Source organism: Lissotriton vulgaris, chromosome 10 (genome assembly GCF_964263255.1).
Source record: "Lissotriton vulgaris chromosome 10, aLisVul1.2, whole genome shotgun sequence".
Taxonomy (NCBI): domain Eukaryota; kingdom Metazoa; phylum Chordata; class Amphibia; order Caudata; family Salamandridae; genus Lissotriton; species Lissotriton vulgaris.
In genome coordinates this window covers 847,685,876-847,709,222 of record NC_141698.1, presented here as the reverse complement: position 1 = coordinate 847,709,222, position 23,347 = coordinate 847,685,876, and the positions used below count along the sequence as shown (strand labels likewise).

Here is a 23,347-nt window from a genome sequence, read left to right as displayed (position 1 = left end):
GCAGGCTTCTGGCAATTCTCCCCACCTTGCACTTCATGATCTCTGTTTTTCCGTCGTTAAACTGGAGCGAGTTTCCCTTTAGCCATGCTGCCATTTCATGCATGCAGGCATGGAAACTCTCTAGTGAATCCGCCTGAGCACCATTGAGGGAGATCATAAGCTGTGTGTCATCAGTGTAATTAATCACGCTGATGTCATAAGCCTTAATGATGCCCATCAGGGGTTGCATGTAAGCATTAAACAGGATGGGACTGATGGATGATCCCTCTGGAACCCCATGTGGAACTTTGCCAAATTCAGATTGGTGTGGAGGGAGTGCCACTGCCTGCCACCTATCTGACAAATACAAACACAACCAATTAAGCGCCATTCCCTTCACTCCAAAGGTTTCCAGCCTTGTCAGCAGAATGTCATGGCTCACCGTATCGAATGCGGCGGACAGGTCCAGCAGGATTAGAATTGCTGACTCGCCCCTGTCCGCCCTCATTCGTAGGTTGTCCAGTACCATCACCAGTGCTGACTCGGTCCCATGGGCTGGTCTAAACCCAAACTGTTCCTCCTCTAGAATGTTATTCGTCTCCAAGAAGGGGGACAGGGACTTACTAACCAGACGTTCCGTGATCTTAATTGGATAGGGCAGGAGCGAAATAGGTTGATAGTTCTTGTGGCAGCTAGGGTCGAGATATGGTTTCTTCAGCAGAGGTGTGATAACAGCCTGCTTCCATCCAACCGGTAGGGTGCCTGTGCTGAGGGATTGACCACATAACTGGCAGAGAATAGGAAAGAATTCGGACCGAATTCCTTCACAATTCCTTCACAAAGAATCTCCTCTTATCGGGGAGAGAATAGTTCTTGGCAACCTCAGAACATAACAACCCTGATACCTCAGAATCGTGGAAACAATTTACTACCTTTCGCTCAGTCACTCGTGCTCACTTAGTTTGTCTCAGAGATATACAGAATAAACATACTGGGCGTATTACAATAACAATTTATTGAACAGTTGTTATTCTAGTGTAGATTAGATGAGTTGCAACAACCATTTGAAAGTAGCTGAGATATATGATTAGAAGTACTATGAAAGTAAAAGGATGGTACAGATCTACCATTTTGCAGCAATCATGGATATTTACAAGTACATAAAATACATGATAAAAAGTGCGTACTCCTACGATGCCTCCCTAACTAGATGTACCTAAATGTACCTAGCATCTGTGCAGGTGTTTTGCCAAGAATCCCTCTAGGATCTAGGGAACCCATTACCTGAGAATGAGAGAATATGGGACCCAGTCCTGGTCTCGAGTTGGACACCCCGTGAGGGATGTTAGACTACTGCAAGCTAGAGTGTCTGCATACAGGAACCTCAGCGTCACTGGTCAGTGTGTCTGCCACGAAGTCTTGGTCTCCTCTATCCTTGTAAGCAAGATCTGATGTGTATATATACCCTTAGGTCTCTCCAGGGGTCCTACCTTGCTGTGTTACTGTGTTGGCCTAAAGGATGACATCGGGCCTGAACTTTATGCAGAGATATTATACAGGAGATGGTAGTCCTGCTGTGCTTCCAAGAAACCTCATGCATAATGTATGAGATTTGAACTAGGGAAAAACCTGCGTTCTGAATGCAGTGTTGTATCTCGGTAAAAGGTCAGTCCCTAAGAACCATTACCAGACTACATTTGGGGGCATACCTTGACCAGCTCTCAGGGACCAGCGCAGCACCATCGCTCCCCTCCGCCCCCGCATAGCCAGACCAGCGGCCGCAGTGCAAGGGGGGCGCTTTGCCACAAAAAACTACACTACCCTGACGCCCTAGCGGCGGAACACGCCGCCACATGGAAATCCGGCGCCAGGAGGCGCTTCAAAAAGGACTCCAGCACCCGCGTCGGTGCCGGGCTAAGCCTGGGCAAAGGGCGGGCCCTCTGTGGCCCTCAGAGGCCAGAAGAGGTCGGGCCGGGCACGCCCCCTTGGTTCTGGGGAACAAGGTACATGAACTAAGGTATGCGCATCTAGAGACTATTCATGAACACTTCTGTTTTCTCTAAATGGTCTACTTATTGGTTAGTAAGATACCCACTGGACCAATATAGGCTTGCGTATGTTATTACTGGCTATAACTTAGTTGTACCATGGCTTTCAAAGGGGCATCCAAACAAACGATTTTATATCCTGCAAACGATCCCCTTCGATTCCAACGGATTCACCGAATTCTTTATTTCTGAGGGAAATAAATGAAATTTGTAATACTAGGTACCTCCCAGTCGCACCGGAAACCGAGCATTTCAGTCCCCCAACATGCCCTATGGGAAATAGTAGCCCCCAGTTTAGTAAATCTCCCCACTCGAATAATAGTCCTCTGGAATCCCCCTTTCCATCAATAGACAAAGCTAACACTCAAGCGACCACACATTCCCAGGTCCCTCCCCAGAACAGAAAGCGTAAAGGTGCGGAACATAGGGGGAGTCTAGCGAAACATCCAAAAATGATTTTAAGCCCCCCCCCCTCGGAAAATGCCACCATCACACCTGAAGCACTTAAAGCATGCCCAATATTGGAAACTTCTGTATCCATTTTACCACCCAATCTTCTGGCTCAGCTCGAAGAACTGGTTAAAACCTTATTATCCCCGCTCATAGAAAGGATAGAGACAATTGGGGAAAAGCTCACGACGATAAAAGAAACTATCAAGCTAAGTAAGCAACCGCAGAGCCTAGTTGATTCCAATATGCTTGAAACCATTGCACATAGTAAAATCGCCCAAAATGGGTCACTAGATTCTACATTACTACCCTCAAAAAACAAGGAAGTACCGAAACAATTGACTAAGGAGTCGAGATCTGCCGCCAGAGCAGGGCCGTCCAAGGTAGCCACAAGTTCTGAGGGGTCAGTTGCTAACCAAAGTAATATGAGTAGAAAAATCCATTGTAAAAATCTACCACCAGAGGCAACACCTTACGTGTGCGCCCTCTCGGGCGTATCGGTGCTCACAAACGGGAAAACTGAAGGGCATCAGGACCTCAAAAATAAGGTACAATTTTTGTTAACTAAGAATAGACCCCCTCCATCTAATATTGATGGAAGAATTTTAAATGTCAGAAGGGTGGGATGGTTAGGTTTCCATCCTAAAGACATGGATGGAGACCTGGTAATTGTTAACTTCAGGGACAACCAGGTCATCTCATATCTACGTAGCTGGGACTCACAAATAGGAGACGGGCCGATAGTAACAAGAGAATTGTCCGATTTCTATCCCAGAACCACGTATCTGCCCGCCACAAGATGGAGCGCAGAGGAAAACCATGGGATGGGCAGGAACGAGTACCCACCTACAATCTTTATGGTTTAGATTTGATGAACTGAAAGCATCCAATAAGCACAGTTACCTTTTTGTGTCGTTAAATGGAATGAATCTTAATTGATGTAACCTATGTGCTCTCATTTACATAGCCCAGATACAGTTTTTTATTTATTTCACTTCCTCAATTGTAATTGTCTTTTTTTTTTAACTTGCAAAATTCATCTTGTTGGGTTGACTCCCTACTGTCTGTCCACAGGGAAAATTGATTTATGTCTTTTTAATTATATTTTATTGTAAATGAAATGTGTACGCTGTATGCTTTTATGGTTATTAATTTTAACTGAATAAAGTACTTTGAACTGAACTTATGTATGTAAAGTAGGGAAGAATATAGGTGAAAGGTTGCAATGTTACCTGCACCTAGATAGGGTAACTATATTGAATATAATAACTGCTTACTGTAACACTGTCCACCAGAACACTGAGCACTGATGCTGCAGAGGGTGACCCTTCCAATCATCACCAAAGGCCCTTAGACCGGCTAATAGAATGCTGCACAACCCTGTGACATTGCCAATTCCGACTCTACACATTGTTGATGCACACATATACTGCCAATTTTGACAATGCATGCAGATGTTACCCAGAAAGTGTGGACATCTGAGTGGGGGTTGGGAGGGGACGCAGTGAACGTCTCGACCTATGTCTGCACCCCAAAAGGTCAACGGATCTGATGCATCAAGGAAATATGTCCCATAGCAAATCATATACTATCAAAGTTGGGTATTGGTATCTGATCAATGGTTTGCAAGCGTAACATTTGATACATTATAACTCAAATCTCAGTTAGGAAGGGCACACCTTTTATGCCCCTTCCTACTTGCCATTCGAGATGAGTCAGAGATCCTCTTTTGTGAATCAAGAACACTTTTCCTAATAGCAGAAGGATCTTATACAGTACAATATACTGTTATTCAGTCAAAAATCCTGTGGTTTTGTGAATCACTGGGTTTGCAAACGCAAAAATGTTTAGTACCTTGGGCCTGAAATTTCCTCTAGTTGCAAGCAGAGCAGAAAAAGAGCACAAACCTTGGGTGAACAGATGCATTTTAATGGTGTTCCTATATGCAATAAGTGATGGAAATTTTAAATGTTTAGAGCAAGTTGTTTGTAGAGGTTGGCCAGCAGCTTTAGTCTTCACAGCTTGTTCATCAGGAGTGAGAACGATCTGTGGTTGCTGGTTTGCAGATTGCACATGTTGGTTGGGAATAGAGCAAGTGATAATTATCCTGTGTCAGTGATCTTGTGACGTTTAATGACATTATCATAATGATTATTATTCAATGTACAATATCTGTTTTTTTAATACAATTTCTTAAATAAAATATTGTACCTTAAATATAGATTAAAAAAACAAACATTTTAGCTACACTCAAATGTGCATTGAATGAAAGAATTTAAAGCTAGTTAATTACAATAGACACAGTAACACATGGTAAGTACACAATTTACAATGAAGGGCTGTGCATGGATATAGTGGATAGAACCATTAGCAGCCATCTTGAAAAAGTCATTATCTAGACATACTCTACATACAGTTGTTCTAGTGTCCTTAAACTGTACAGCCATCTTAAAAACATTTCTGTTTTTTGATATAGGCACCATGTAGTGTTATATTGTTACATTTGCACTCAGTACTATTGTTTTTGTCTTTATTTGTGGAAAATAATTTAGGACCGCTCAGGCACTCAGTTCTAAACCTTTCTGCTCTTTTTTAAACTTGTTTCACTAATTCTTTCCACTCCTTTTTCCTTTATGCGCCTCTGTTGTTTTTCATGTAATGATTAATTAATTGTTCAATATTCATTGACCTGCTCTCATTTGTTATTTTTGTATTCCCAACTTATTGGTTTTGAGAGATCTTACAAGAAAGAACTAAAATAAAGCAAAGGATGCTGAAGGAATGTAATCTATAGTTAAGTTAAGAGTTGCTAATATGACCTGTTCTCAACTTTATTAATTTGTCCAAGAAATAATTATTTGACAGAAATAACTTTATTATGAATTTTAATACAAGTTAAAGATAATACGTATGCCAACATTCATGTGGTGCTTCTGGTTTCTTCCATAGTTTTCTGTAAATTGGCTAATATCCAATTTAATAATTTGACTCACAAGTATGACTTCTTTTTATGCTGGAAACATGTCTCCTTTCTGTTGTAATTGATAGCTTTGTGCTACAATTAAAAAAGTTATTTTGAAATGATTTTTATTAGTGTCAGTTTTAATGTACAATCAATACTCGCATAAAAGTAAACTCTATCATACTGTAATAACCTAGCCTGTGAACAATCAGTAGTCTATGTCCCATGAACTACTTGTCATATTCATACACTAAAACATTTTTATTTTTATTTTCAGTATCTGTAAAATTCCTGTTTTATCATACACCTAAGATGTCTTCACTAAGTGGTAAAGTGCAGACAGTTCTCGGTCTTATTTCACCTGCCAAGCTTGGTTGCACTATGACCCACGAACACTTAACTATGACATTCCAAAACTTCTACTGCCCCCCTCCAGCAGGCCAAGAAGCTCTGTCTGATGAGCCTATTTTGATGAAAAACTTGTTTTGGCTGAAACAGAATCCTTACAGCAGCAAAGATAATCTTAAACTGAATGAGGAGACAGAAGCTGTAAAGGAGGAGTTGTTACATTACAAGGCTGTTGGTGGTGGAGCCATTGTGGAAAATACAACAACTGGTCTCGGCAGGGATGTGAGGACTTTAAAGTGGCTTGCAGAAAAGACTGGAGTGCACATTATCGCTGGGGCTGGATTTTATGTGGGTCCCACCCACACTGCTGAAACACAAGCTATGTCAGTTGAGCAGGTAAGAACTTATCAGCCTTTCAGTTACATTTTGAGCAAGTTCATCACAAATATTCTTCACTGCTAAAACATAGCATATAGGTCTAATAGGGAATTTCAATTTCAAATGAATTAGCCCTGCTGTGCAAGGAACAAAACATTTTGAAAAAAGAATCTAGGAGATGATAGTAAAAGATGTGCTTTAACAGTACTAAGAGTTGAATCTAGATTTAACTTATTTTAACTTTGCAAAGTTATAACATCCGAATTAAATGTTTCAGCTAGAAATATGATACGGTCTATGTAGTTTATATTACTTTCATAAGCTAAAAGTTTGTACTTCAAATTTTATTTTGTTTATTACGGTGGCCTCCCTTTCAGTGAAGTACCCTGTATTTTTAACATTGCGGCAGGCGGTGCTGAATGCACTTCCCGCCGCAATGTTAAAAATACATTTTGTGCATTTCAAAGCACAACATGACAGGCACCACGCGGTGCCTGCCATGTTGTCCTTTGAAATGCAGGGGGGTACCATAGGTACCCGCCATGTCCACCCCCTCCCTCCCCCGGCGCAACGGGCCCCCAAAGTAGACTCCACATGCCTTTCCATGGTGGCATTGCCCCCACGGAAAGGCATTGGTAAATGCCCATCAAAATATGGCTGGCGGTGTTTGATAGACACCGTCACCATATAAATCCTTTTCTGCCCCGGTCTTTCTGTCTGCCGTGGACCCCCCAGCCATGCTAAGATGGTGGGGGGTCATTCCGGCACGGATGGGGGGCAGATCGCCCCGCCAGGCCGGCGGTGGCTACCGCCGGCCTGGTGGGGGCAATCCGCCTGCCATCCTAATTGGTTCCTTAGTCTTTCTCACTATTGAACGTGCTTATAATACCTTTCTTGATTCAAGGTTACTAAAAAAAATAAAAGTGCAATTTTTTTTATTTTAACATTTTTGTGCAGCTTATATAGGTATCTACGGAAATATACATATTTATGATTTGCGAATTCATTTTAATTTTGTATGTTCAAACCATATTATCTTAAGAAGGATATGAGTGTGCCCAAAGTTTGTGTGTATATGTGTATAAACAAACATATTCATATATATATATTAAAATACAAAAATGGTGACTGTGTAATATAGACCAAAATTGCCATAGAAGGATTCTAGATAAATTATAAACCTCAACAACAGGTTGAAAACCTGAAGATAGCACTATAGGACCATATTATACGTGTTACCTGTTATGTATTTTGTATGTTCCATGTTTATTATGGGAAAGTTTGCTTGAAAAAGTTGTTTTCTTCAAAGAGCAGCAAACATCAGAGAGAGACTGAAATTATAATGTTTAGGCATTGTTTAGCTTTCTTGAACACATTTATAATCGAGGAGGGCAGTGGATTTAGATAGCACTCTGGCCTGCAGCCTTTATCACAAATTTATGGATTTACTGCATTTGCCACATCATTTGCAAAATGTGCAGATTTCACCAGAAATATTGTTTCTGTGTCAAATTGATAAAAATGGGTAAGGCACTAAGTTTTATGTTTTTCTAGGTGTGCTTTTATAGTGTTAAACACTGCCAGCAGATTGCTGACCATAAGCTGAATGTGCTAGGATGTTGTACTAGGAGTAATTTGTGCAATTATAGGACAGCTTTTAATGTGTTTGATTCCAGTAATGCTGTTTTCAGTATTCATAAATCGGTCTTGTATAATTTTAGAGTTATCACAAAGTTGAGGAAGATGTTAATGAGATTGCACTTGAAAAGGGTGGAGTGGTAAGCAGTGGATACACCCTTTGGCAATCTAGAAGTGTTTGAGGAAACAGTAAAAAGTATTACCATAATCCGCTACAGTACCATAGTCCAGAATGTGGGGGAAAGACAAAGCGGAAGTATTGCAATACTAGATATGGAGAGTTGTGGATTGGAAAGTAAGTAGCTGGAGATGTCTTTCTAGAAATGTGATGGCTATCCTATTTGCCTTATTGCAAGCAGACTTCCCTGCTAGTGAGTTTTAACTGGTTTCAACGAAGGTGGTAATCGCACACTCCACATGCTGTTGTTATTTATAAAAGTTTACTTTGAAATAACACGTTTTACTTTGTAGCTGCTAAGTTGTTTTTAATAAGGGCTCACCTTCATTGCCACCGAGGTCTCCTTTCTCCCGCTTTGCGGTCCACCACAGGATTTTCCCAATTGTCGTGTAGCGAGTGCTGGGAGGGGAAGAGAGGGGAAGTGTGGCCTGACCACTTCCGGTCTCACCACAGGACGACGGATTAGTGGTTCGGGCTCCTCTCGATATTTAAATCCAATGTCACATCTGATGCACAACGGACCTCCCTGCTAGTGAGTTTCAACTGGAGGGATCTACGAAGGCAGCAATCGTACATGCCTCATGCTGTTGTTATTTGTAAAAGCTTACTCTTAAATATCAAATTTTTCTTTGTAGCTGCTAAGTTGTTTTTACTAAGGGTTCACCTTCATTGCCACCGAGGTCTCCTTTCTCCCACTCTTCGGTCCACCATGGAATTCTCCCTATTGTTGTGGAGAGAGCGCTGGGAGGGAAAGAGAGGTGAAGTGAGGCCTGACCACTTCTGGTCGCACCACAGGACAACCTTCTAGTGGTTCGGGCTCCTCTCGGTATTTAATTCCAATGTCACTGCTGACGCGCAGCCAAAGTCAAGCTGTCTGCACCCGTTCGCAGTCGGACCGTGCTCAGCATCAGCCAAACTGCCAATTTTACTTTGGAACACCAGCAATATTCGTGAGATAAGTGATTCAGATAAGAAGTACAGGCACTTACTGTTCTGGTCTAACGTTAAAACTAACCCTGGGCGGAGTTGGTGGAGGGGCACTAAGTGTAGGTCCACGGATTTGGGGACCAACTTCGCTCTGCCGTCCGCCTCCACGCGTGCTTTTCTCGCAAGCAATGCGCATTGACGTCACGCAAGGATGCGCAGATCACCGTGAAATGCCAAGGAAGAGGAAGACGGCAGCCCGGGGATGCCGCAGGCAAGCTAAGTGTTTATTATTTTACATTTAGTGCATATTTCTTTAAATCTTACTGGGGGAGATGGGGGGGTGGCTGGTCAACTCTGCTCCGCTGCAGAGTGTGCGGAGATTTGCCAAGGCGAATTTCTGCATTCTCTGCGGGCGGAGCAGAGTTCTCCGTCCGCGATTAGTTAAAACCTCTGCATCCCCTGACTCTGAGGTCCTGTCCTCTCTGCAATCTCACTCTGACTAATTATAAAATCAAGGGGACACCCCCCCATCACGACCTCCAGTTTCCGGTCCGACCCAAAACCCTCAATCTTAGACTCAACACGGTGCGAGACAGGTGCTAGGTGTTTCAAAGCAGCACTTATCAATGCAAGGCCACTGATAAAAAAACACAGTGGTCTTTGCCAAATTTATTGATTCCCAGGGTCTGCATCTAGCGTTCACCACAGAAACCTGGGCAGACGCCGGGTCGGACCCAGGTCTTATTATGGCCACACCGCCGGGTTTTACCATCTCAAGACTTGACCGTTTCCTAAAGAAGGGAGGAGGCTTAGCTATTATCTCCCAGGGTAAGTCTCCTTCAAGCCGCCCATAATTGTGAAACTTTGGTCTTCAAAATCACCTTGACCAGCCAGTATTCCTTTAATGGAGCACTACTTTACAGACGCCCAGGTCCAAGTGCAACATTTCTACACAACAACAGTCAGATGTTAAAGTCCTTTTTCACAGCATCAACAGCTTAGGGGAATTTAAGCTTAATCTTGAAAATGTAACATCTAAAGACGCAGTCCCCTTCACCGATTTTATGGGAAATGTGGGCCGGGTCCAGTTAGTGGACTGCCCTACCCATACGGCCGGCTATGCATTAGATAGGATCGTCTCGGACAATCGATATCTCAAATTCTCCTCTATCGTCCCTCTAACTTGGTCGGATCATTCAGCCTTAAGGTTTAACATTTACCCAGAAGCAGCTACCGAGCTGGGACTCCCTCTCCCAATCAAACTAGTAAAACACCCGTTGCACAAAATCATCGCAGAAATTCTTACGCAACACCTGGACCAATTCAGACAGGGTCTGCCTGTGGACTTGGATGAGGCCACAAAATCGTACCATAATTGGATCACAAATAATCTTGAATCCATAGCGCCACTTAAATATACAACCATTAAAAGGACCTCTCCCTCCGAGCCATGGTTTTACGATAACCTGAGACAACAGAAGCAAGTCTGTCAAAGGCAGGAAAAGTGATGCGCTCACATTATGAAATCGATCACAAGGTCAAGTACAAATAAGCCATTGCAGATTATAAATTACAAATCTCTGACTACTAAAAAATTGTATTTTTCTACCAAAATAAGTGCTTCCCTCAACTCCACCAAAGAACTCTTTTCGCTGTTGAAAAAAACAAACTTGGACGGTATAGATGCGAGCAGCTACAGAACCATCTCTCATCTTCCCCTGCCCACTAACATCATAGAGAAGGCCATGAACAAAGAACTTGCCAAGTTCATGGAGGATAACAAGCTATTAGACTGCGCGCAACATGGCGTCGGAAGTCAACATAGTACAGAGGTGACCCTGATCAATTTGTCAGAAGAAATTAGAGAGGTTCTGGATAAAGGTGGGAAGTCCACTCTGATCCTTCTGGACCTCTCAGCGGATTTTGACACGGTTGACCGTGATCAGCTCGTTAGCCGTCTATTTCTGTTGGGATCAGGGGCAAAGCTCTGGCGCTTCTGAAGTCCTGTCTCTCTGACAGAGAGCAACAGTTGGGGGGCGTGGCTTGGGCGCCGATGGCGATGGTCGCCTGAGAGCTCGGCTCCGGGACTGAGCCCGGGATTATCCTGTTAAGCGGAGGCCGCGGGGCACCCTAGCCCCCGCAAATCGTCGTTCGACCCAACTGGACCCTACTGAGACGCCTGGCACAGCCTGGACGGGTGATGATCCGCCCGAAACTCGAAGTTTGTGGTCCCGAGGAGAGCGACCCAATATGGCGCCCGGACCCCTTTGTCCCCTTGGACGGGACCATTAGCCTGGAAGAACGTCGCTGGTCATAGCGTGCCCTCCGCTCTTGTGTTTTCCTGGAGAGTGAGGAGCTGGACTTTGCCCTGCTGAGACTCTGATATTGGTGACTGCGCCCGGACGGTCGGAAGCCCCTACCATAGTGAACCCCGGCACACGGACGCCTGGAGGTCCCGACGGTGGTGCCGACCCCCGACGCGGCGCTTGGCTGCATCCCCCGATCGACCCGATCCCATGGGAAGCACAACCCCCTGGCGCCACAAAGTCTCTGGTGGTGTGGGTGGCCCTCGCTCCGGATCCTCGTCAACCAGACGGGCCTGCCCGGCCTGGCGCCGAGTGTCTCCGCCTCCTCCTCAGCGCTCTCAGACGACACGGTGGTGGCGCGAGCCGAAACTGTGGGGATCCACCTGGCCCTGGAGAAGAGGATCACCGGCCCTCACCCCGAGGGCCTGCATTCGGGAGAGTTATAGTCGGCGCCCGCACTCGGTGGCACCTTCATCTGAGTCCACACTGTGCGCTTCCCGCGACATGGGGAAGCCGAGAGGGGCCAAGGGTACTACCCCGGCCGCCTCTGACTCGGAGACCCCGGACAAGGAAGGCCATGGAAACCCGGGGAGTGCTGGTGGCGCGCCGCTGCAGCAACAGTTTGATCGCGTCCTGGAGGCGATTGCGACCACACGCTCGGCCCTTCAGCAGGACATTGCCCAGGTGGCGACGAGCCTGGGCCTCCTCAGGGCGGATCATGGCAAGCTGTCGGACAGGGTCAAAGAAGTGGAAGGCTCGGTGAAAACCTTGGAGCCGGCGCAGCGAACCTTGGCCGCGGCAATGAAAGATGCCCTAACCCGGATTTCTGCCCTGGAGCAGCGAGCGGAGGATGCGGAAGGCCGTAACAGGCGCAACAACATCGGAGTGGTAGGCCTGCCGGAGAAGATCGAGGATGGCGACATGGTGGCCTACTTGGAGGCCTGGCTCCGAGACACGGTGGCCCCGGAGGGCCTATCCTCTTTCTACACCCTTGAACGAGCTCATAGAGTCCCAGCAAGGCCACCGCAACAGGGCCGTGCGCCGCGTCCGGTGGTGGCGCGCCTCCTACACTTTCGCGACAGGGACCTCATCCTCAATGCCGCTAGACATAATGGCCCCTTCAAGGTGGAGAACAGCCAGGTGAACATCTTCCCGGACTACACCTATGAAACCCAACGCAGGCGGTTTTCATTCTTGGCGGTCAAGCGCGAGCTCCGGAGCGAGGGCATCCAATACTCGCTCCTATTTCCTGCAAGGCTCCGCGTCATTGTCGATGACAAGACTCAATTTTTTGATACCCCGGAGGATGCCTGTAACTGGCTTGAACTTTATAGAGCTGGGAAAGATGGCTTTGCCTCCGCATCTCAGCCAACGGCGGAGCCGGGACAGCGACGGCGATCCACGAGGGTGCGGAGTCGCCGGGGCCGGTCGGGCGGCCCTTCTACTGCGGAGACATCGACGGAGCGGAAAGGAGTACTGGAGGTGCTGACTGCACTGTCTGGTTCACGAGATGATACCATCGCGGAAGAAGAGAACCCTGGTGACGAGGGGGCATCGACGGACTCGGAGAACTCGGTGACTGATAGCACCGGCACACCGGTGATCACGCCAAAATCGGTTGAGGACCTTCTTGATGGACAGGGTTGACGGGGTGAGCTGCATCCTTTTGGGTGGGGGCCCGTAGCGGGGGTGGCGGGAGCCGATGGTTCAGCATGATCTCCGGAGAAGCGGGGGGTGGGGTGCCTTGCCTTTGCCCTGAGGGTTTCCGTTACTGTTTGGGGCTTGCTTTAGTCCTGGTAGCCAGGGCATCGAGGGCCCACTGCCACCACCCAGCCCGCACCTGGCCCTTAAGGCCTTCCTACGGAGGCGACCGTAGGATTAGTTTGGGACGAAGGGTTTTTCTGAGGGCATGGTTTGGATGGGAACTAGATGGAGTTATTTGGGTCCTGTTCTGGGGAGGGTGGGCAGGGGTTTGGTTAACGTAAGAGTTGTTGAGTTTTGGTTGGGGGAAATAGCCGCCATCAGTGCTGGGGGGATTGTTGTTCGCTTTTTGTTGAGACCCAGATGGGGAGACTTTGCACGGACAGTATGGGACAATGGCTGACGTTGCTAATGTCAAGTGTATTACTTGGAACGTGCGGGGGCTTCATACCATGTCTAGGCGGCACAAAGTCCACGCTTATTTAGTGCGTAGGGGAATACAAATGGCGCTGCTGCAGGAGACCCATCTGAACAAGGCGGAGGGGGCGGCGCTACAGCGTAGATGGAGGGGGCAGGTCTTCTACACGTCGTACTCAGCGTATGCCAGGGGGGCGCTAATCTGGATTAGGGCTGGGGTTCCCTTCCAGGTCACAAACTCAGTGGTAGATCCAGAGGGGCGCTACGTGGCCATCTCGGGCACTCTGGGGGGGAGGGACCTGAACGTTTGCTGTGTTTACGCACCTAACATGGACCAGATTGCCTTCCTTTCTAGGTTATCGGGCTCGCTGGCCCACTTTTTCACGGGGCCCCTCCTGCTCGGTGGGGACTTCAATTCAGTAGTGGATGTGGAGACCGATCGCTCGCACCCGCCCCTCCCTGATTCTCCGGTCCGCCGTGTGGCCAAGGGCCGTAGGGACTGGCAGACACGGTGGGGTCTGACGGATATTTGGAGAGCGCAACACCCCAACGCTAGAGATTACTCCTACTTTTCGGTCCTTCACGAGTTGCACGTTCGGCTGGACAGGTTTCTTGGCTCGACTGAACTGGTTTCAGCGGCCAGCCGTTCCGAATACTTGACTAGGACCATTTCGGACCATAACCCCCTCCTGCTGGCCCTTCGCTGGTTTCCGGGGGCGCCGGCGGTGCCCACCTGGAAGTTACGCCCTGAGATCCTCGAGGACACTGTATTCAGAGCGGACTTAGTGATAAGATCGAGGAGTATTTCGCGTCCAACGGGGGCTCTGCGAGCTCGAGAGCACTGGAATGGGACGCTTTTAAGGTGGTGGTGAGGGGTTATTGCATCACCAAGAAGGTAGGTATGAGGCGGGTTATCCTCGATGACTTGGACGTGGCTGATCGGAGGCTTCGTGAGTTGGAACTCCGCCGCCCCGGGCACCCTGAACTCCAGGGACGCACGGCGGAGGCGAAGGAGGCGGTGGCGGCTGAGGTCGAGCGGCTGCGCTGCTTCGACTACAAGACCTATACGGTTCGGTCCCTTGCAGAAGGGGATAGATCGAGCGCATTGCTGGCATGGCTGGCTAACCCTACGCGCCAGACCTCACTGACGACGTCCATGCGCATGGCGAACGGGACCATGGTGCACACTCAACCGGAGATTTTAGGCTGCTACCGGCACTACTATGACCAGTTATATCGCAGTCGTGCTGCCAAAGACCCTGACCTCCTCGAGGACTATCTGAGGCCCCTAGAGCTCCCAGTGATGGAGCCTGACGTGGCGAAAGCCCTGGGGTCCGATATTGAACTGGGGGAGATCCGCAGCGCCATTAAAAAGATGGCGCGGAATAAGACCCCAGGGCTAGACGGTCTTCCTGTGGAATTTTACGCGGCCTATGCCGACCTCCTGGCTCCGAGACTGGTGATTGTTTATAGAGAGGCGAAGAGGCTTGGCCGACTGCCTGGCTCGATGCGCGAGGCCCTGGTGGTTCCCCTCCTCAAGCCGGGGCGGGACTCAACCGATCCGGCGTCCTACCGTCCCTTATCGATGCTGACGGTCGATTATAAGATTCTGAGCAGCATCTTGGCCTCGAGACTGCTGGGCCACATGGCCTCCCTGGTGCATGAGGACCAGGCTGGGTTCATCCCCAAGCGCAACACGACAATGAACATCCGTAGGTTGTTCCGCTTGCTGGGTGAACCGCTAATGGATGCTCCGTGCCCGGTGGTCCTATCGGTGGACTTAGAGAAGGCGTTTGATAGCCTGGAATGGGACTACCTACACACGGTGTTGCGGCGGTTCGGCCTCGGCGAGGGCTTCATCAGGTGGACCGCGGTCTTATATACCTCCGTATCGGCCAGGGTTCGGGCGGGTCCGTTAATTTCCTCGCAGTACCCGGTAGAAAGAGGCACGAGACAGGGCTGTTCGTTATCCCCACTTCTCTTCGCGCTGGCGGTGGAGCCCCTCGCATTGCTACTCCGATCGGGGGCGCATTACAACGGTTTCTGGACACCTTCGGGCCCGCACCACGTTTCGTTATATGCCGACGACCTGTTGCTCTTCCTTGAGGACCCAGTCGAGGCCCTACATGGAGCTGAGACGGCGCTCACGGCGTTTGGGGAGGTCTCGGGCCTACGAGTGAATTGGGCCAAGACATGCCTTTTCCCGGTTCGCAGAGGCACCCCTAGTCCAGTCCTCAATAGAGAGCTTAGATGGGAACCTGACTGCTTCAGGTACCTGGGAGTGTACATCTATCATGATCCATCTGACCTCCTGGACGGAAACATTACCAGATGCAGTCGAGCTCTACGGGGGAATATGGACTTCTGGGCTACGCTACCGCTTTCGTTGGCGGGGCGGGTCGCTCTCCTCAAAATGGTGGCCCTTCCCCGGCTGCTGTACTATTTCCGGGCGCTACCAGTTTGGATCCCGCCAGCCACATTTAGGCTCCTACGGTCGATGATAGTCGGATTCCTCTGGGGCTCGGGCCGCCGTAGAGTGGCCCTTAAGACCCTGATGAGGCCGAAAGCCGAGGGTGGACTCGCGGTGCCGGATTTTGAGAAATACTATCTGGCAGCGCAGCTCCAGACCCTCACCCAGGAGATTGCCAGGGAATTCCGAGGCCCGGAGGACAGGAGAGGTATAGGGATGGCCAGGCATGTCCTATCCTTCATAGCTCTACGCCAACGTTTGACCTTGCAGGACCTGACGCTGGAGGAAAAGACCATTCGCCTGTGTTGGAACCGGGCTCACGCCCGGGGCCAATTGCGGATACCATATGCGCCTGAAATACCATTGGGGATGTTGACGGCCTTGCCCCATGGCGGTGATTGGTCACGATTGGCGGACTGGGAGGACGCGGGGTTGCAGTTGGTGGGGGATCTTTATGAGGCTGGGGTACTCTTGCCCTTTCAGGAGCTCATTGACCGCTTCGAGATTCCCCGCGGAGACTTCCTGTTGCACTCGGCCCTGGTCCGTGCGATCCAGGCGCATTGGAAAGGTGGACAGGAGGAACCTCCTACGTCTCCGGTGTGCCAATACGTCATGATGTCTGCGGGCACGGTGAAGGCGGTCACCTGCCTCTACGGCAGATTGATCAATGAAGGGCTGACCCCCCTTACGACCCTGAAGGCCCGTTGGGAGGCAGACATAGGCAAGGAAATCCCGGAAGCGACCTGGTCTCAGCTCGTGCGGCGAGCTTGGAAGGGGACGCGCCACGCCCGTTTTCAGTTGGTCCACTATTATGTACTCCATCGGGCATACCTGACCCCGGCGAAAATCCAACAGTACTTCGCCACGGGCTCGGCAACCTGCCCCAGATGCCCGGCGCCGGAGGCGGACCTCCTCCATATGTTGTGGGCCTGCCCGGGTTTGTCCTCCTACTGGGTGGAAGTGGAGAAGACTCTGACGGAGGTGACGGGGAGACCCCTATCGGTCGATGCGGCGGTGGGTCTTTTGCATTGGTTTCCACATACCCCCAAAAACAAAATTTCCAGTAAATTTATTGATTTAGGGCTTCTCTTGGCCAAACGAGAGGTGACCAGGAACTGGAAGGCACGAGCTGGTCCGACTGGGAGCAGGTGGCATAGCGAACTCTTGAAGTGGGCGGCGGGGGAAAGCACGCTGAGATACCAACTGGCTGGGAGACAGCGTAACGAAAAAGCACAGGAGGCAGCGCTAGAATGGGAGACACTAGTGCAGGCCCTCAGAGACTATTGCGCCCCCAGCGACTCTGATAGTGAGATTGCAGCGCGCCCTGAGTCCCGATAGGCGATTGCGTTTTCTGTTTCTGATACGCTCATCTTGGGTCCTCTCACGAATCCTATTGCGGCTGCTACCATACACTGATGGCGGGGTTGGGGTGGGGAGGGATTTCTTTGTAATTTAGTGTTTTGTGGGTGGGACTTTCTTTTGGGTTTTGGGGCTTGTTTAGAAAAGCAGATGACGGACAGTGGACTATCCGGACCAGCCTTGCTCTCCTGCTGAGCCCCCACTGGATTTTGTCGCCCGACCTTTGAACTTTGGGCTGAATGATTATGTATGAAAACGTGCTGCGGGGGGTGGACGGGATGCAGTTAATTGATTTCAGTGGATTTCTGATGCTGGTCATATATGTAACAGTTTGCTGATTCCTGCAATAAAAATATATTTCACAAAAAAAAGAGAGCAACAGTTGGAGCTTGACGAGCACAGGTTGTCCTGGTTCACCTTGCCCTGCGGGGTTCCGCAGGACTCTTCATCGAGCCCAACACTTTTTAACCTGTGTGTCACCCCCTTCTGCTCGCTCATAAAGTCCTTTGGATTCAAAACAGTGTCCTATGCCGATGACACGCAAATCGTGGTGTCCTTTTCTTGATACCCTACAGACATTGAACTGCGATTCCAAGATTGTTTGTGCAAAATTGGACACTGGATATCCCATAACTACCTCAAGCTAAACACAGGGAAAACCGAGGTGCTTCTATTTGGACGTGACACCTCGTTCTGGCAACTAAGCTGGTGACCACAGGAAATGGGTGAAATTCCCATTCCTGTCTCTAAGGTTCCAAGTTATCCTTCGAGGGGCAAATCAATGCAATCATCTCCACCTGTTTTTTCATGATCAAAACTATCAGAAAGATCCTTCCCTTCATCCCACTTGAGATCCAGAAAGCGGTGGTAACAGCGCTTATATTGTCCAGAGTAGATTATGGCAGTGGGCTGTTCCTTAACATACGAGCACACTTCCTCAACAAAATGCAGGTCCTCCAAAACGCAGCAGCTCGTCTGCTGCTTGGTATCCCGACACATCAATCAGTGACTCATGATTTACCAACCTTGTATTGGCTACCTGTTAAAAGAAGGATCAAATTTAAGGCCCTCTGCATCGCCTTTATGGCACTTCATGGACTCGCCCCTGACTTCTTGGCAAACAAGTTCAAGTGGTATTTTCCAGAGTGGCAGCTTCGCTCCGCAACATCCGCAAATCTTGTAATTCCCAGGGACAGAACGTCCTCATGGGGGGGGGGAGAAGCTTTATTGCAGACACAGCTAGACTGTGGAATTCACTCCCACTAGCACTGAAGAAGAAACCAATCTCCTGGCCTTTTGTAAAGCTCTAAAAACTCAGCTTTTTAACAACTAGCCTATCTCCACTTTTTCCGAACTCCCTGCGCAGGCTTACTGATCATGATGAGCCACCTCGCCTAGACACCTCCGGGTATTAGCACGGGTTGTAAATCTAAATTTCATTTCATTTCAGAAGCCTTGAACTTTTTTCTGAACATGTTATTATGGTTGATGAGCACGACTATTCAAAATAACAATACCATTAGCAAATAAAGGGCTTAAAGAGTCAAATTCAGGGTACTTATAAGAAATGCATTGAATAAGAAATATATAGCATACAATGAAGGAAATTGAATGTAAGAATCAAAAGTTAAAAAAGGACTGCTCCATTGGAAAACACACAAAAATGTGTGCAGTTGTTAGAACTGGGGATTCAGGTTGTCTGAGTATTCCCCCTGTACAATCAGGAACCACCACTCTAGTCAGGTTAAGCTAGATACACACTAAAGGATAACGTGTGCTTACCCTCTGGTAGCTTAGCACAGAGCAGTCCAGCTTATCTAAAGAGGAAATGTGTAAAGTATTTGTGTAACACACACACACACACAGTATCACTATGAAAACACCACGAAAATACTCCACACAGGGTTAGAATAATAAATTCTATTTTTATGTGTAAAACAAAACCAAATTACAAAAATCCAATAGGTAGAAAAAGAGTTATACATTTTTCAAGATTAAATCAAAGTGTAGTGACTAGAAGCAACTAGCTCTTAGAGGTTACTTGAGGTCGGGCTGGACCAGGGTGAAAGTTCAGGCCGACTGCGATGGAGGGCAGACTGGCTACAAGACTCGCGCAGGTCCCGCTGAAAAAGTAACTTGGATGGAGGAATCACCATCCACGAAAACTCGATTAGTTAGTTCTGATCTACCCAGATGATAAAGGCTTCGTCGATGAACCCCTTTACGATGCAGGCACTGCATTGTCGTCAAGCTGCATCGTCCATCATTGCTAAACCATGCAGTCTGTCTAAGTGATGTCGTCGATCATCTCCTGCATTGAAGGAAGTCTTTGGCCCTGGGACATCAGAAAATGGGGCAAGCCCTTGGAGTTACTCTAGGTTCAAGTGAGATGTGTCAGTGTCCTTACCATCAGCAGAGCAGAGAGCAACAAGCAGCAGGGCTGCACAGAAAAGCAGTTCTTCCAGCGCACCAGTCAAGCAAAGTGGCAATCTTTATAGCACAGTAGTCCTTTCTCCTGGAAGAGCTCTTCACAGGTCCAGTAGTGTACTGTCTTGGTAGGTTCAGAGGCCCAGTACTTATACCAAGTGTGGGAAACAGGACAGTGTCTATTCAGGTATAAGTGTCAGCACCCCAAATTCTTGACCAGGAAGATCTATCGGAATGCATAAATATGCAGATGAGTTCTCGGTCACACCCACCCTTCCTGTGTTTATGGCTGTCTAGAGGGGATGCACAAAGTGTAGCTGTCACCCACCCCAGGTATGTATTGGAGACAAGAGCAGATAAATGTCCTCTTTTTAAAGGTGCCATTTCTAAAATAGTAATGTTACTACAAAAGAAAAATAATACAGTGGAGAGATAGACAGTCAAAACAATATTTCCAAAGTTTATATTCAAGTGAATGTAGCCATGAGGATCGATTTGACTTACTTTTTAAAGGATGCAGTGGATTATATAAGTCTTGATTCTGGGGGGAGGGATTTCCAGATCCTGGGATCCATCCCTGAGAAGGAGTGTTTGTAAGTTTTTTTTCTTGTGGAATCTTTGTGGTTTCAGGAGGAGAGTTTGTGCGCTTCTTGTTGCTCTTGAGAATCCTGAGATTGTCGATTTCTGAGCAATGTAATTGGGGGAGTTGTGGTGTAAGGCCTTGTGCGTAATGCACACGATTTTCAGATGTATTCTGGCTTCGTAAGGTAGCCAGTTCAGAGATTTTAAGTCGGGAGAGATGTGTGAACGTTTTTTTGATCCAGTGATGAGCCTTGCTGCCGCATTGATAGAGGCTCTTAATGGTGCAGTTGTAGATAGTGGGAGGCCGCAGAAGACGGTACTTCCATAATCAATCCGAGGGATAACTAGCGCTTGGACTGCAGTTCGAAAGTCGTTGGTTGGGAGGAAGGGTTTCAGTTTCCTCAAGGTGTTGATTTGGAAATTAGCTCCCTTCATTGCATTGCCGATATGTCGTTGGATATTGAGATTGAAGTCGAGGGTAAAACCTAAGGATTTGGCTGAGTCTACAATGATAGGTTGGACATTGAATGCATTGAGGTGTTTAAGCCAGTCATGAGCAATGGGGATTTTGGAGGGGGGGCTATTAGTAAGAATTCTGTCTTTAGAGCATTAAGTTTAAGATGGTTCTCTGCTAGCCATGTCTGTGTGTCCTTCAGCGTTGCGTTGAGAAGTTTGATGTTTTCCAGGGATTGTAGTTTGAGGTAGAGTTGGATATCGTCCACGTACATGTGGAATTGCACATTAGAGGCATGAAGCAGTGCAGTGAGTGTCTCCATGACTAGATTGAACAGGGTTGGCGATAAGGATGATCCTTGAGTCCGGTTATGAAGGAAGGAGGTGAACCATTTGAGTACAGTCCCTGAGAGACTCATTCTGGTGTTCAACAGATCAAGTAAGTTCTCGTGCTTGACCGTGTCGAATGCTGAGGAAAGATCGAGTAGGATGAGGAGGCAGGTACCATTTTGGTCAAGAATTTGAAGAGCATCATCAATAATGTGTGTCATGGCTGATTCAGTGCTGTGACCTGCACGGAAGCCGGATTGGTGTCGGTTGAGGAGGTCAAAGTGATCGATGTGTTTAGTCAGTTGTAGGTGAACACATTTTTTTAGCAATTTGGCTAAAGTAGGGATGTTGGAGATAGGGCGATAGTTATTAGGGTCAGTAGGGTCGGCTGTAGGTTTATTCAGTATGGGTGATACTTGTCCCACTTTGAGGGAGTTCGGGATGCATCCTTGTTGAAGAGAGCTATTAATGATTTTGGTCCAGAGCGGGAGAAGCCAAGGGCTGAAATCCTTTACAGCGTTTGCAGGCAGAGGGTCCGATAGGTGATTGGAGGGTTTCAGGGTACGAAGGATCTTGCCTATAGAATCTTCTGTGTAAGTATCGAAGGATGACCAGGTAGCAATTTTTTTTAGTTTGATGGGTGTTTTGCTGTGGGGACTGGAGTATAGGTTTAGATCAATGAGGAGATCAGTCTTGATGTTAACTGTTTTTAGATTGAAGAAGGTAAAGAATTCTGCACATGACGGTAGAATGCTGGATGTGTTAGGTAGTCGTTGAACGTCCTTGGACTGAGATTTGATCATTTCAAAGAGTTTTTTTGGTCGTTTTTTTGCTTGGTCTTGTTGATGGCAAAATAAGTCAGCTTTAGATCTTTTGATTTTCCTGAAGTAAGCATTTTTTTTCTTAAGTGTATTGAGGTGCATAGCTGATGGGGTAGATCTCCAATTACATTCAGCTTGTCTTAGAGCTCGTCTATCGTCATTAAGTGGACCGTCGTACCATGGTTTAGAGCTTTTGGGAGAGACTCTTTTTAACTGAAGGGGGGAACTTTGTTGATTATCGTGGTCATTGACTTGAAGTAGTGATCGGTGAGGGACTGAACATCATTGTTGCCTGTGGGGGGCAGGAGAAGGTTGTAGCTGGGAGAGGGTGAAGAGTCGGGATTAAGTTTCTTCAGGTCCCTTTTCCAGGTCTTGGGTTTGGACGATTGGGCTGGGCAAAGTTTCACAAGTTTGTTGATGAATAATGTGATAATGTGGGGGTCAGACCAGTCACAGGGTTGGATTGAGTCTAGTTGGCTGGCGCCACCTTTGGAAATGATGAGGTCTAGGATAGAGCCTTTGTCGTGAGTGGGGCTGTTGCAGATTTAGGAGAGGTCTAGAGTGTTGAGGAAGTTTTTGAGACTGTTGACCACCGTGTCATTGTGATCATTCCAGTGGAGGTTGAGGTCACCAAGGAATATTTGTGTCATATGTCGACCTGAGTTCGTAGTGATCACGTCCATGAGGTGTTCAGTAAAGGTGAGGTTGTCTCCTGGAGGGTGGTAAATAATATGTAGAGAACATACTGGATTGCCCTCACTGTTGACGTTGAGGCAGATGTGTTCACAAGAGGAGAATGTAGGGGAGACCGCTCTGGTTACTGAGAAGTTACTTCAGTGAATACATGCTATTCCACCTCCTGTCTTGCCGGCTCTGTCTAATCTGATGATGTGATAGTTCGGGGGAACTAGAATGTCCATGAGGGGGAGGAGGATTCTGTTAACCAGGTTTCAGTGAGTATGGTAAGGTCAAGGTCACGTGCGATATTGAGGTTGGCTATGTCAGATGCGTGTCTGGGGGCAGATCTGCAGTTAAGTAATGTGCATTTGAACCTTGGGGTGATGCTGAAGGCGGAGGGGTCAAAAGTGAGGGTGACTTTAGTAAGATTGTTAGAGATGGAGCCTCTAGTATTTAGAGTGGGGGGCCTGTGAGGGTTGGAATGGATAGTGGGGATGGGGAGGTGCGTGGTGGCTGTGTGGGCCATGGGGGCGGTATTGTAGGAGTGTGGAAGGGCACGTATGTCATACTGTGTCAGTGGATTGATGCATCAAATGGATTGGGTGGAAGAGTTGGGGGCAGGGATAGATGTCCAGTGAGGAGGGCTGTGCTTGTGTGAGGGTGTGGGTGGGGTAGAGGATTCACGGTATAAGAGGGTATCAGGTGGAGAGGGGTGTCTAAGTTGATTTGCAAATAGTTCTTTGAAGGTTTGTAGCTCGTCTTTACTTTGGAAAAGGGTGGACATAATCTTGTCCAGCGTGGAGTTAGGAACAGTAGTGGTGGGGATGGAAGGGCGAGGTATATGTTGAGGAGATTTGACTCGGTACGGTGTGAGAACTGATAAAGGCGTGGAAAG

General features: G+C 47.9%; 1 protein-coding gene across 2 annotated transcripts in view; it reads left to right on the top strand.

The window, feature by feature from the left end:
• PTER (phosphotriesterase related) overlaps positions 1-23,347 on the top strand; it is a 297,314-nt gene that overhangs the window by 94,113 nt on the left and 179,854 nt on the right. The window contains exon 2 of one of the 2 annotated variants that reach the window (XM_086941785.1): positions 5,637-6,183. In XM_086941785.1, coding sequence (XP_086797911.1) covers positions 5,665-6,183 — 519 coding nt within the window. In that variant the 5' untranslated portion in view covers positions 5,637-5,664. The remainder of the gene's footprint in view (positions 1-5,636; positions 6,184-23,347) is intronic. The other variant, XM_086941786.1, reaches the window with a different exon arrangement.